This window comes from Leucoraja erinacea, chromosome 24 (genome assembly GCF_028641065.1).
Source record: "Leucoraja erinacea ecotype New England chromosome 24, Leri_hhj_1, whole genome shotgun sequence".
NCBI classification, from domain to species: domain Eukaryota; kingdom Metazoa; phylum Chordata; class Chondrichthyes; order Rajiformes; family Rajidae; genus Leucoraja; species Leucoraja erinaceus.
The window spans coordinates 12,746,741-12,761,010 of NC_073400.1; the positions used below are offsets into that span (position 1 = coordinate 12,746,741).

General features: G+C 40.2%; 1 protein-coding gene across 1 annotated transcript in view; it reads left to right on the forward strand.

Moving 5' to 3' along the window:
• Positions 1-13,669, forward strand: part of LOC129708651 (cysteine and glycine-rich protein 1-like) — a 30,161-nt gene extending 16,492 nt beyond the window's left edge. The window contains exons 2-6 of the mRNA XM_055654540.1: positions 857-969; positions 7,498-7,666; positions 9,249-9,378; positions 10,437-10,530; positions 12,648-13,669. Of these exons, the coding sequence (XP_055510515.1) occupies positions 858-969; positions 7,498-7,666; positions 9,249-9,378; positions 10,437-10,530; positions 12,648-12,724 (582 nt within the window). The 5' untranslated portion in view covers position 857 and the 3' untranslated portion in view covers positions 12,725-13,669. The remainder of the gene's footprint in view (positions 1-856; positions 970-7,497; positions 7,667-9,248; positions 9,379-10,436; positions 10,531-12,647) is intronic.
• The last annotated feature ends 601 nt before the right edge of the window (positions 13,670-14,270 follow it).

The window sequence follows — 14,270 nt, forward strand, 5'->3', positions numbered from 1 at the left end:
CCTCCCCCATCTTGCAAAATCTGAACCACACCCACATTTCCGGGTTTTATAATCCCTCCCCCTCCCACCAGAAGGGGCGTGGCCTTAATTGCATGATTGATAGAGAGATTCTCTACATTTAAAAAAAAAATACTAATAACATTTATTTTTCATTGATGGGAAGAATCCTCTGCACCTGATGAGTGGAGGGGGACTGAGTAAGATGGCCAAAAATTACAGCTGTAAGTGGTAAGGTTTTATCTAAAACCAATATACAGTGCAAACAGGAAGTTGTCAAGTTTGGACTTTTAATAATTTGCCATTTCGAACCATCCACCACCACCAACAACCATTTGCTGTGCTTTATTTCAAACCAACCACATTTTCATTTTCAAACCACATTAGGGGCACTCGAGGTCAGTAAAACCACACTCACAGTTTAGTAGAAATGTGTTCAGTGTTATTCACAGCTCAGACTGAGAAACGTGACCCTCTCGCTTCCCCATCTTGCAGAGACAGGCACTCGACAATTCCCGGTTTTATAGTCCTTCGGAAAGGGCGTGGCCTTCAGGAGAGAGAATCTCAACATGTTTTAAACACTAATAACTTTTATTTTTCATCGATGGGAAAAATCCTCTTGTCCTGCACAACGGAGGGGGACTGAGTAAGATGGCCAAAAATGGCAGTGTTTTTTCTAAAATCAATATACAGAACAACAGGAAGTGGTCAAGATCAGACTTTTAGTAATATAGATTATTTGTTTTGATGGTATGCAAAAACAAAGCTTCTTGCTGTATCTCAGTGCACATGAAATTAATAATCCTGAACATAAAACCTATTTGAACTTTTGAAGTAATTCCTGTGTTCTTCATTGTAGAATGCCTAACTTTGGAGGAGGAAACATGTGTGGCGTCTGCGAAAAGACTGTCTACTTTGCTGAGGAGGTGCAGTGTGATGGGAAGTACTTCCACAAGTCGTGTTTCCGATGTAGTAAGTAATCTGCAAAATTTAACTTTGTAATCTATATACCTAAGTAAGTGATAATTGTCAGTCTTGCCTTTTTGGGCGTTTCTCCATTTCCTTTGTGTTACAAAATTAAACACCTTGGGAGTAATAATCAAACATGTAAATATTCAGTTTGTGTAATTAAAATTATGCCTACATTTATAAGAATGCCTGTTTTATTCAGTTTCCAAGTTCTATAGATGGTCCTTGCAGGTAATGCAGAAAATTCTGCACTATTCCTAATTACATTTGGTTAGTAGTTAGCATTAGATTCTTGGACATATCTGAATTATACATGCATACGCATACACAGCTGTAGTAACTCAGCAGGTCAGACAAAATCTCTGGAGGAAAGGAATAGGTGACGTTTTGGGTTAGGTCTGAAGAAGGGGCTCAACTCGACATATCACATATTCCTTTTCTCTAGAGATGCTGTCTGACCCGCTGAGTTACTGCAACTTTTTGTGTGTTTCGCCATAGCAATGTCTCTCCTTCCAAGCCAGTATCTTGGAAGTTAGTGGCAATCTTTTGGCTGAAACTGAGTTTCACACCTTAGGCTAAATTCAAAGTATCTAGTCACAATTGCCAATTCCGAGTGGGAGACTGCTGATTATTTGAAATAAACTCAGGAATTAAAATGTGGAGATTTTCCTTAACTCTTGTGTGAGTACTTTTTTTTTCTTTAGCCTGTAATGGCAGATATGTAAAGGGAACAACATATCTTGGGCTAATGACCAGAGGAGTGCAAAATGTGCCTTGACTCTTGCCTTTCAAGAAGCTACTGTTTCAAACCATTCCCCACCCCCCACCCCCTTATTTGGCAATATTCGTATTGCTCAATTGCCCACATCAAAATGATCACCAAAGCATTCTTGTCTACTGATGTTATGAGCCACTGCTGTTTACATGACATCATTGAAACCAGTTGACTGATGAATGAGTGTTCATTTCCTGTACTTATCTCGATGTTTGAAAGGAATCCGCTGACTCTATGTCTAAGGTCTCTGTTGTAAAATAAGTCCAGATGAGCATTTTGTAAATTTATAACATAGGATTCTTACTTTGTCCATTTAATTATGCAATGCCACGGATCCTCAATTGTCCCTTTCCTTCCATTCATTAGCATTATACTAGACCATGCCTGTAAAGAAGGTTAAACTATTAAGTTTCGGCAAATTTGTGTTGTAATCTGCATTACTTATTGTGATCGTAGTGCAAGTGTATGGGGGTGATCAGTGGTTGATGTAGACTGAAGGGCCTGTTTCCATTTCTGAAGTCTAAAGATACTGGAGTGTAATTTTGCCAGCCAGTGAGCCTGGTTGATTTGACAGAAGCTCAGGAAATGGGGCACCAGTGAAATAAATAAAGACCAAACAACTGGTAATGAATTCTCTGAGTTTTGCTGTCTGAGACTTGTTCCTCCAGTGCAGTGAAAGGGTTGCCAACTTAACTGGTGTGGCATTATCTGTTAATTGCAAACATCCTCCATTTGAATTGATTTGGTAAAACCTGTTCCAGCATACTTGCTGGATTTAAAAGCAATGTATTTGGCAACCAAACCAATCCCACGCAGCTGGGAAGGAGTTTATTATCACATACCACAGTATTTGACTGAAATAGTAGGAATTCAAAGACTTTGGCTGTCAACTTGTACCATTCCTATTTGGAATAAAGAACCTTCAGACTGAAGTGATGTATCTTCGGTTTAAAGCACATTACAGGCTGAAGTAACTAAGCACGTCGGGTAGCATCTGAAGAGAACATGGATAGGTGAAGTTTTTTGGATTGAGACCCTTGTCAGACAGTTGTCTCTTATGTTGTTTGTTGGGTTTGGATAAATAGCCACTCCTATCCATATAGTTGTGTTGGGTAAGAATATATGTTATCCTCATTCATAGATATATATGTCCACTTTTTACATTGAAGTTGGCCTCTTCGGCTTGTAATAAGGGCTATGTTATGACAAAGACACAATGCTGGAGTAACTCAGTGGGTCAGGCAGCAACTCTGGAGAGAAGGAATGGATGACGTTTTGGGTTGAAACCCTTCAACCGACAGCAGGGGGAGGGAAACTAGAGATATGAAAAGGTATGGAACAAATCAAAGCCAGCATTAATGACTCAAAGATGGAGCCCACAATGATCCATTGTTGGCTGTGAAAGAGGTGATAATGAAGGGAAGCAATCGGTGAAACTAGCAAAGGTAGACACAAAATGCTGGAGTAACTCAGCGGGTGAGGCAGCATCTCTGGAGAGAAGGAATGGTGAGGCAGCATCTCTGGAGAGAAGGAATGGTGAGGCAGCATCTCTGGAAAGACGGAATCTTCAGAGTCTGAAGAAAGGTCTCGACCCGAAACGTCGCCCATTCCTTCTCTCCAGGGATGCTGCCTCACCCGCTGAGTTACTCCAGTATTTTGTGTCTACCTTCAATTTAAACCAGCATCTGCAGTTCTTTTTTTCACAGTGAAACTAGCAGGATGGTTTGGGTGAGTGAGCGATGGAGAGAAAGAGGAAATGCAAGGCTTACTTGAAATTGGAGAGATCAATATTCATACTGTTGTGTTGTAAGATGCCTTAGCGAAATAGGAGGTGCTGTTCCTCCAATTTGTGGCAGTGACAGTGGAGGGGGCCCAGGACAGAAAGGTCAGTATGGGAAGGGAAGTTTAAATATTTGGCAACTGGGAGATCACGTAGGCCAAGGAGGACTGAGCATATGTTATGCCTGACACTTAACTATTTGTGAAGAACACACTAAACAAAATGCACCCCAAATTGCGATTTTTGTTAACACAAACCCAGTAGATTAAATATTAACACAATGTGGCATTAAATAAGCACGGAGTTTTCTTTTTGGATATCCAGCTGTTGTGAACTCTTCCAACTGGAGATTTTAAGTTTTAAAGCCTGTGTGTGATGCTTGCCAACTTAATGCCTAAGACTAACCATAATTGGCAATAACTTTGACAGTCTGACAGCCATGTATGGAGTGAAAGGTGGGCCAAGACATTGGAATGCTTCAGGGAGTGAAGGCTGCCTGCGTTGAATATTCTAGGTTTTTCACTTGAGCAGCTTGTTAAGAGATGGATTTTTGGAAGGTACTGCAGCTAAACTAATCTATATCTAAATATTAGCTGATTCGGTAACATTTCCATAATTTGGTAATGTTAGTTGGGTTTTAAAATGTGTTGGCTATCTTTGATGATACATTATAATTTTCCCAAAAGGTTCCGTTGTTTTAGCTGAGGTTTTCCTCAATTATCTCAAGTGGAATCTCCTCAAGAAGGAAAAATTAATGGTATCTGTTTAGAAAGTTGGATTTTTTAAATTTAATTTATGATTTTTAATTTTATGTAAAGAATTTATGGAGAACCATTGTTGCCATGGGAGGGTTACTACCTTGCAGCGCCAGAGACCCAGGTTTGGACCTGACTACAGTGCTGGCTGTACGGAATATATACGTTCTCCCCGTGACTGCGTAGGTTTTCTCCAAGCGCTCCAGTCTCCTCCCACATGCCAAAGCCTTGTGGGTTAATTGTGTTCTGGAAATTGTCCCTACTATGTAGGATAGACCAGTGTAGGAATGATTGCTGGTCAGCATGGGCCGAAGAGACTGCTTCCACATTGTATCTTTAAAACTAAAAGCTAAACAATTGAGATCAATTTGTGGAAAATGTTGAAAAGTACAAGTCTTCAAACATGGATATCTCTGGCATAATTCCTATTTTAAAAACAAGCTCACAAAGATGCTTAGTTCTTACTTCCACCATTAGCTGAATAAAGTAATTGTGAACATATTGACAATTTAAGATGTCAAAGGATCTATTTAATACTTCAAGTGCCAGAACACTTTTAGAAAGGAGGCGCAAGTCTTTCTGAAGAATATCAAAGTGCCAGTGTAACATTTGAATTGGCTTGAATGTAAATGTTGTTTGTCTTTTAAACCTACCTAACTTGCATTGTCCTAAATATTCTATTATTTGTCGACAGTGTAGTTCATGGTCAACTCGAACATTTGAGCAGCAAAGTCAAAACCAATGTTCGTGTCCAATAAATATAATGTTATTATGTGAGATTATTGCAGGGTGAATAAGCTTGTGAATTGCTAATGTGTCCTTTCAGGTTGGTCTTTATAAGAGCATTGAGAAACAATGTAATTGAGGATATTTTTGTTCTGTGCTATTACCTGAATAAAATAAATTGTATATCCTACTAAGAAGGATATTGTCTTGGTGCTCCTAACTCTTATTATTCTGTTTGACACAGAATAGGGATGGGCTGCCATATGCAACTGAGCCAAATATTTAGTAGTTTGGCAGATCTGTTATAGATCTATGCACTCCTGTGTGCATTCAGAACTTCCTACATCCATTGCAGACTGTGTGGACTTACAAATATGAGCCATAGTGAAAGGAAAGGTGCTAACCTGATAGATAGCCTCTCCATTCCTTCTGCAGATGCAGCCTGACCTAATATAATACTCTGAGTCTGAAGGAGGGTGTCAACCCGAAACATCACCCATCCCTTCTCTCCATAGATGCTGCCTGTCCTGCTGAGTTACTCCAGCATTTTATGTCTACCTTTGGAGTTACTCCAGCACTTTGTTTCACCGAGTTAAAAATGTGTTCTTTATCTGGGACTGTTCAGAGATTTGGCCTTGCAACTTTCTATGAAATTTGCTTGCATGACAAAACCCTTAAAGGGGCATTTGTAATTTGAAATTTCTACATTATGAAGTGCCTCCAATGTTTATATTTAGCCTGTCCCTTTTTATAGGCAGTCAATATCATGAATACACTGTACTTTGAGCTAACGGCTATGATTAAAATGCAGTCAAATGTAACTCTTCAAATTTGCATTGATCATGGAGAAACATTAGTCATTCAGTGTGGTAACTGGTCCTTTGGCCCAATTTGCCCATGTTGACCAAGATGTGCATTTATATTACTCCTACCTGCCCACATTTGGCCCATATTTAAACCTATCCACGTACCCATCCAAATGTCTTTTAAAATGCTGTTATATTGCCTGTCTCAAATAACTTTTGGCAAATTGTTCCAAAAACTCACCACCCTACGAGTGAAAAGATTGCTCCTTGGTTCCTACTAAATCTTCCCCTCTCTCCTTAAACTTATGCCTTTGGTTCTTGATAACAGATAATAAAAAGCTCAAAATATGCCTTGGGAATTTTTTTGGGGGTTTTCTCCTGAATCTATAATAACCAAAATATTGCATTAATATAAAATGAGTAACTGCCTGTGTGGTGGAAGAGTAGATGGCTGCTTGGAATATTTCTAAGTGATTTGATTTGGAGAAAAAGAGATGCTTCATTATCTAATCATTATTAATTGTTCATAGTTTAACTTCAGTGTTCCAAAACACAAAAGTTAAGGGTCCTCTTGGGCCTGTTACAAGTATTTGTTATTCATGACTGAATTGCCATCGGAAGAAAGCTTCATAAATTCACTCATGTTTAAATATTTGACAATGAGACGAACACTTAACTAGTTTGGAATAACCTCTATAAAATAGGAATACAAGTTATAGACACAAACTGCAGATGTTGGAATCTTGTGCAAAAGACAAAGTGCTGGAGTAACATCTTTAATTGAAGCAGTGGTGTACCATAAGTCATAGTCGTACAGCATGGAAATGGGCCTATTGTCCCAACTTGCCCACAACGACCAACATGTCTCATCTACACGAGTCCCACCCACCTGCGTTTGGCCCATATCCCTCCAAACCCGTTTTATCAATATACCTGTCTAATTGTTTCTTACATGTTGCAATAGTGCAGCATAAGTTCACCAGGTTAACACCCAGGATGGCGTGACTGACATATGATGAAATAATGGGTCGACTGGACTTGTATTCACTGCAATTTAGAAGGATGAGAGGGAATCTTATAGAAACATATAACATTCTTAAGAGATTGGATAGGCTAGTTGCAGGAAAATGTTCCCCATGTTGGGGGAGTCCAGAACCAGGGGTCACCGTTTAAGAATAAGGGGTAGGCCATTTAGGACTGAGATGAGAAGCTTTTTCACCCAGAGAGTTGTGAATCTGTGGAATTCTCTGCCGCAGAAGGCAGTGGAGGCCAATTCTCTGGATGTTTTCATGAGTTAGATTTTGCTCCTAGGGCTAACGGAATCAAGGGATATGAGGAAAGGGCAGGAACGAGGTACTGATTTTGAAGCCATAATCATATTGAATGGTGTGCTGGCTCAAAGGGCTGAATGGCCTACTCCTGCACCTATTTTCTATGTCCCTGCCTCAACTACCTCCTCTGGCATCTTGTTCCATACACTCACCACCTTTTGTGCGGGGCGGGGGAAGCAACACTGATTCATATTAAATCTTTCTTCCTTCACCTTAAATCAATGTTTAAGTGCTGGAGTAACTTAAGTGTTAGATGTGAGACCAGATATTTGCCCTTACTTGCTTGTAGGCTGCATTACATAATTTGAGGTGGTGAAAGATCCCATCAGTTAACAAATCCTCTTGTGTTCTTTGTCAGTGGCCTGTAAAAAGAACCTTGACAGCACCACACTCACCGTGCATGTAAATGAAATCTACTGCAAATCATGCTACGGCAAGAAGTATGGTCCCAAAGGTTATGGCTATGGCCAAGGTGCAGGTACTCTGCAGATGGACACTGGAGCGAAATTGGGAATAAAGCCTGTGCAGTAAGTATTGATCAAGCTGTTTGACTTACTCAGATTTATTAAACTTTTAAGAATGTATCTTGTCTGTAATGAGCTTAAACCTGAATGCCTGCATGTGTGGCCCTCTATCTTTCACTATCTGCTCTTTATAGCACAAGCATTGCCTTGCTTTTTTTAACTTTACACTCAACAGATCTTGGTTACTGAAGATAATCTTGGTTTCCAAGAATATTATTTTTTGTTTTCAACTTTTCCCCCTTGTGGATTTCATGAAATTGTTCTGTTTCTCAAGATTAACACAGATTTAATACATCCTTGAAAGGAAAGTCTTTTCTCTAAGTTGTGTTCGTTATGATAAAACATTCTGTAACATTGAAATGGAGCCCATAATAAATTGTTTTGACGTTGGCAATTGTCTCCATTTTGATGAGGGAGTCTTAATTGTTTCGCTCTCGTCTGCATAATTAGACAAGTAATTCAATTAGTTTGCTGCTGTGCTGTTGTTTCACTTTACTACCAAGCAAAATGGTGTTTACAGCTGGGATGCAAAAGCTAACGGCATGCCGAGCTTCCTCGTGGCATGCTGAGCTGCTCTGATTGCTTTTGGATGTTCTGTCCTCCATCACTAGACTCCTGGCTGGATTTGGCAGCAGAACAAGAGGTGAAATGGCCATTTGAGCTCCAGCACCTTTCCGAGTACTGCCCCATGAAAGGGAACCCCCTTAGAGTTATGGTGAAAAGTGCTTCTCATAGAGAAGTGGGAAGTTTTCATGGGTATTGACGAGTTAACATTACATCTCTATTCAAGTAGCGATACTGTGAAGGGTATTTTTTTCTTTGGTTTGACAGGGGGTGACCTTTCAACCCTTCATCAAGTTAGACATTGAATTGTGCTGCCACCCCCCCCCCCCCCCCCCCCCCCCCCCCCCCCCCCCCCCCCCCCCCCTTCTAAATGGCTACTATTGGGACACATTAAAACCAGTTTGGAGATCCAGCATGGAAATGGGTCACAGATGTACTGTTTTTTTTGTTATCCCATTATCTCACCCCCTCCCTACATATTTTGGGACAATGTAGAGACTACCTAACCTACAAACCCACATATCATTAGGGTGTGGGATGAAACCAGAGCACCCAGGGGAAAATTAACACAGTGTTGGAGTAACTCACTGGGTCAGACTGCATCTCTGGAGAAAAAGAGTGGGTGATGTTTCGGATTGGGACCTTTCTTCAGACTACGCTGCCTGACCGCTTTGGTCAATACTCCAGCACCTTGTATCTATCTTTAGTATATGCTAGCATCTGCAGTTCCTTTCTGTGCACCATGGGGAAACTTACACTGACAGGAGAACTTGAAAATTCCACACAGCCGAGATCAGGATCAAATCCAGGTCTCGGGCACTGAGGCAGCAGCTCTATCAGCTGCATCACTGTGCCACCCTTGTGTCTGGGTTAATCCATTAAATAGCACATGGAGGGCTAGAATACTTAATATCTTTGAATATTGGAATGTGATTTTGATGCCTCTCTGAGGACTCTTAGACGGCTTCCAATATGAATATAGACTGCAATATTTTCCTGTTTTCATTCTTTGCATTTACAGACCTCCACCTCATTGCCCAACAACCAATGTCAATGAATCCAAGTTTGCTCAGAAATTTGGCAGTTCGGAAAAGTGCCCCAGGTGTGAAAAATCCGTTTATGCTGCTGAGAAAATTATTGGAGCTGGCAAGGTAATTGAAATTCTTGCTATCTTTTCTGCACAGTAGTTCAATATTTTCAATGTGTAGGAATGAACGGCAGATGCTGGTTCACAGTTAAGATCGTCCAAGCTGAGTATATTCAAAGAGGCTATTGTATGATATTTGAATGGATCCAAAGATTCAGAGCAATATGAAACAAAGGGGACCAGCTCAGATGGGCACCTTGTTCAGCATGAGTGAGTTGAGTTGAAGGTCCTGTTCCATGCTTTATGACTGATATTTAATATAGTCTATACCATTAACAGAACTTCTTCAAAAGATACAGATAATAAGAGTTTAGAATTTTGGTTATTTGCTTGAAGTAACGTCCACATAATAAGAGCAATATGACTGTGAGAAACTCATTGATCTATTTTCAAGTAGGCACCAAAAGCACCCACCTAGATTAGTTTTGTGGCCAAAGTTGGTATTCGGTTCTGATGGAATTTTATCTCTGTTCTGTGTGGGGAAGTTATCACAAACTTCACTACCAGTTGAACCTAATGTTGAAGTTTGCTCCCATTTAAGGATTCCAATAACATTTTGCCCTGAAACATCTTAATCCAATCTGTACAGTAAGGTTCATGAGACACCAAGTGTGATAACACCTAGTTTTATTTTCCTTCACGTATGGCTTATCCATTGTTGATGGAAAGTGTGCACCGATTTATAATTGCCAATATTTCAATGGTGCTATTTTGTTTAGTTTGGAGGAATGGGCCCTTCGGCCCACCAAGTCTGTGCCAACCAGCAATCCCTGCACATTAACACTATCCGACACGCACTTTAGTTATACCAAGCTGGTGACAGGGAGCATGTACAAACTCTGTAAATACTGGGAGCAGGTACAAACTCTGTAAATAGTCGGGATGGAACCTGGGTCTCTGGTGCTGCAAGCGCTGTAAGGCAGCAACTCTACCACTGTGCCGCCCATACAGGACACTTAAGTTTCTCATGAAGTCTTCTGTAAGAAGCGGCAAAGACCTTGTATCTAGATGTTTTAATTTTTAAACATTAAACTATCACTCGCTTGTCTGTCCCTGTTTTAGGCCTGGCACAAGGCTTGTTTCCGCTGTGCTAAATGTGGTAAAAGCCTGGAGTCCACAACTTTGGCTGATAAGGATGGGGAAATCTATTGCAAAGGTTTGTGTTTTTGATTTGTTTTCAATCCTTGACTTAACATTGAACAGTTCAAAAACATGAGCGTAAACTGTTTGGCTCTTTTGAGCCTGCATTTAACTGCCACGTTTTGCATATTTTTGCCCGCTCATTCGGTCTCCGTGTGAAATATGTGAATGCTCTGCACGATTTCGTAGATTCAGTAAACTGAAATATGACTCCTTCATATTCAGATTAATTTAAAGTGGATTTACTGCTGAGGTACATTTCTTTAATGTACAATTAATCCACAATGCTCATCGTCAAACAGTAATTCCCAGAAGGGCTGTATTAGTCAAGAAGGCGGCATACCATGTTCTCAATAGAAAGGAGATAAACAAATGGCAGAGACACTGGCTGTGCCAGTGCTACTCAGCCTCTTAAGAAAGATGTACCTCAGCAGTAAGTCCACTTTAATATAATCTGTATCCCATCATTGACTGCAATTCCAGCAATGCAAGTTATTGTCATGTAACTATCACTGCACTTTGAAAGACATTACTACCAAGTTCATGAGCAGAATTAGGCCATTCGGCCCATCAAATCAGCTCTGCCTTTCAATCATGGCTGATCTATCATTCTCTCTCTCAACTCCAGTCTCCTACCTTCTCCCCAAAACCCCTTACACCTATACAAATCTAGAATTTGTCTATCTCCGCCATAGATATTGACATTGCCTCTACAGCCCTCTTTGGCAGAATTCCATAGATTCACCACCCTCTGACTAAAACAAGGTGTTTCTGACTACCAAAATAAAACTATCAACGCAACTTCCCAAGCTGATTTGGGTGGGGGGGGGAAGAAAGAACAAAGCACGGGGTTTTAGTGGGTTTTTGCCTCCAGACTGCATCCCCCAGACAGTTTAGTTTGGCAGAACAGCGATCGTGATGAACAGGTAAGGTTCCATAGGTGGAGGAAGTACCTTAACCTATTGTAATTTAGTTTGACCAAATTATGATTTTAATTGGACAGCGTGCTAAACAAAGCTTTTCACTCTACACATGACAATAATAAAATACTGGCTTTATCAGTAAAAAGACTGATTTTTAGAGACACAGCATGGAAACGGGCCTTTTGGCCCACCTGTAAATTCGATCCCCGTATCTGCCTGTTCAAGCCCACTAAGCCTCGTTCAGACAGAAACACTCCAGAAGATCACGCAGTCCCAAGCGCTCTCCCAGAAGATCGACACTGGCCCTCGTGGTACATGTCCCGGGACCTCGAGGGGCTGAACCACATGGGGGTGGTCACCTAATAACCCAATTACAAATATCGATTAACCCCATACATAACAGACATTTCCCTAACCCAATGATACGACAGCTCATGCATTGTATAAGAAAGAAAGCTCTCGAAGGAAGCTAACAAGTACAAACATTGAAACATGTGCCATGAGATTCAAACAATTTCTCCAAAGCTCAACAGTTCGACCAATCATCAATTAACAGGATGCCCGGCTTGCAACATTATGTATACTGTTTTACAATGCTTTTGCAGCAACCCAATAGAAATGATGCATTTAAGGTTAGTTTGCAAAACCACTATACATGTTATCAATTTAAGAGCAACATGGAGAACACCTGGACCCCTTACCATCCTGTATATCAGTTGGTGCTTAGACTGGCTAACGCCAATCAGAGCCTGTAAAGTTCAGCTGACAAGGGTTAAGCAATTCTGACAAGTGCAGGGATCGTCCATTTTATGGTGTCTGTTATTTAGCCAATATTAACACACCAAATCTATGCCAACCAGTGATCCTGTACACAACACTATCCTACGCACTAGGGACAATTTACAATTTTACCAAAGCCAATTAACCCACAAACCTGCATGTCTTTGGAGTGTGGGAGGAACTCTGAGCACCCAGAGAAAACCCATGGAGAGGGCGTACAAACTTTGTACAGACAGCACCCATAGTGGGATCGAACCTGGGTCTCTGGCATTGTAGGACAGCAACTCTACCACTGTGCCACCTGGTACAAGAAAAACCCGACCAACTTTTTTTTGTCTTTTTACTGGTGCATACATTGTTTTCAAATAAAAGTCTGCTCGTTTGAAATTCTGTTTTTCAAATCAGAATTTTTTTTTTTTTTTTTTTATAGCTTGTTACGGTAAGAACTATGGACCTAAAGGATTCGGCTATGGCCAAGGAGCTGGTGCACTCCCGAACACACAGTGAAGAGCGTTGTATGTTGAATCCAATGGAAGCCATGCACATGTGTGGAGACCTTAACTACAATGTATTTGCTGGTTGTTCTTGTAGTAATAGCTGTGGTAGTTCAAATTATAACACTGTGTATATAAACAATAGGATGTCTTCTAGCATTGCTTGGCACACCTTGCATGTACCATGTTTTTAAAGTGAAATTTCTTCCCCCAACTGAACAGCTTTACAATTAAATATACTAACATGAAAACCAGAATGAATGATGACTGGTCAAGTCTAAAATCTAATTTTAGTGCATTATATATTTGCTTGGGATTAATTACACACTTGGGATTAGAATGAATTTGGCAGCCAAAGTCTACAGTCCTCTGCACTTCAATATTTATACGTTTTATTTAGCACTCTTTCACAAAATTACTTTTATAGAGTAAAATATGTTTTCTCTTATACTGCATGTAATTGTAGAGATTTAAAAAGCTGCTGTGTAGATAAACTGTCCAGATCCTCTTGGAGCTTTTCTTGCCTACACAGCGAGGTTTAATTTGATTTGGATGTGATCATGCTAATCTAATTTAATAGCTGTAGCCAATGCAGAGATTGAGCCTGTGATCTCTTAAGTAATATCAAAGTATCACATGATAAAATGGGTGACTGAGCACTGAGGTTTATTCATATTTAGTCTGCTGCAGTGAACTTTACTTTGTGGCCACTTTAAAATCTGTGATTGAAATAAATAACCAGATGCTCTTTGTTTCCAGATACTCAATGACTCAAGCTTGTACTAAAAGCATAACTAACATATGAACATGTTCATTACTATGCTCTTGCTTTCCGAGTAATCACTAGGTTTTAAACAAAACGGATAATGATGCATGGAGTCAAATTTTTGTGGTTCATTCTGTCAGTAAATTGATGTAAATCTCTCCCCAAATAAATGTTCTTCTTGGAGGCCAACAACACATGGAGTTTCTCAAATGTTGGTTTGGTATTAAATTGCTCTCTATAATATGTGGACGATATATCATGGTTTGCCTCAATTCAACTTGTTTTTCCTAATTTGATTAATATCTGTGAGGCTTTGAACCATTTTCTAAACTAATGTTTTTCTGTTGCTTGAAAGCAGAGGTCTTTTAAAGTCCTGAGCTATAAAGGCCAGCTGGCTTTCTCCTCAGCCTAACCTTGACCTTGAAGTTGCTTTTTATTAAGGGGGGGGGGGGGGAGGGGAGGAAAATTCTGGGCAGCTGAAAATTTTAAGCAGTTTTTCCTAATTTAGTTTGAGATCTTTCCTGACTGGGAGGTGGTTACTTTTTGAAACTGCCAGGATTTGGGTATTCCAGCTAACATTGATCCATGGTATTGAGCAGACGTGCTGTAAATCCATGCTAAAAACAAAGAACTACAGATGCTGGTTAATACACAAAATGTTGCCGTTATTCAGCAGTTCCAACAGCATCTCTGAAGAATATTGATAGGTGATGTTTCGGCCGAAGATCCTTCTTCAGCCGGCTCGTAGACAATGTGGGAACGCCAATTCGTATCACGTTCCCACTCACATCCA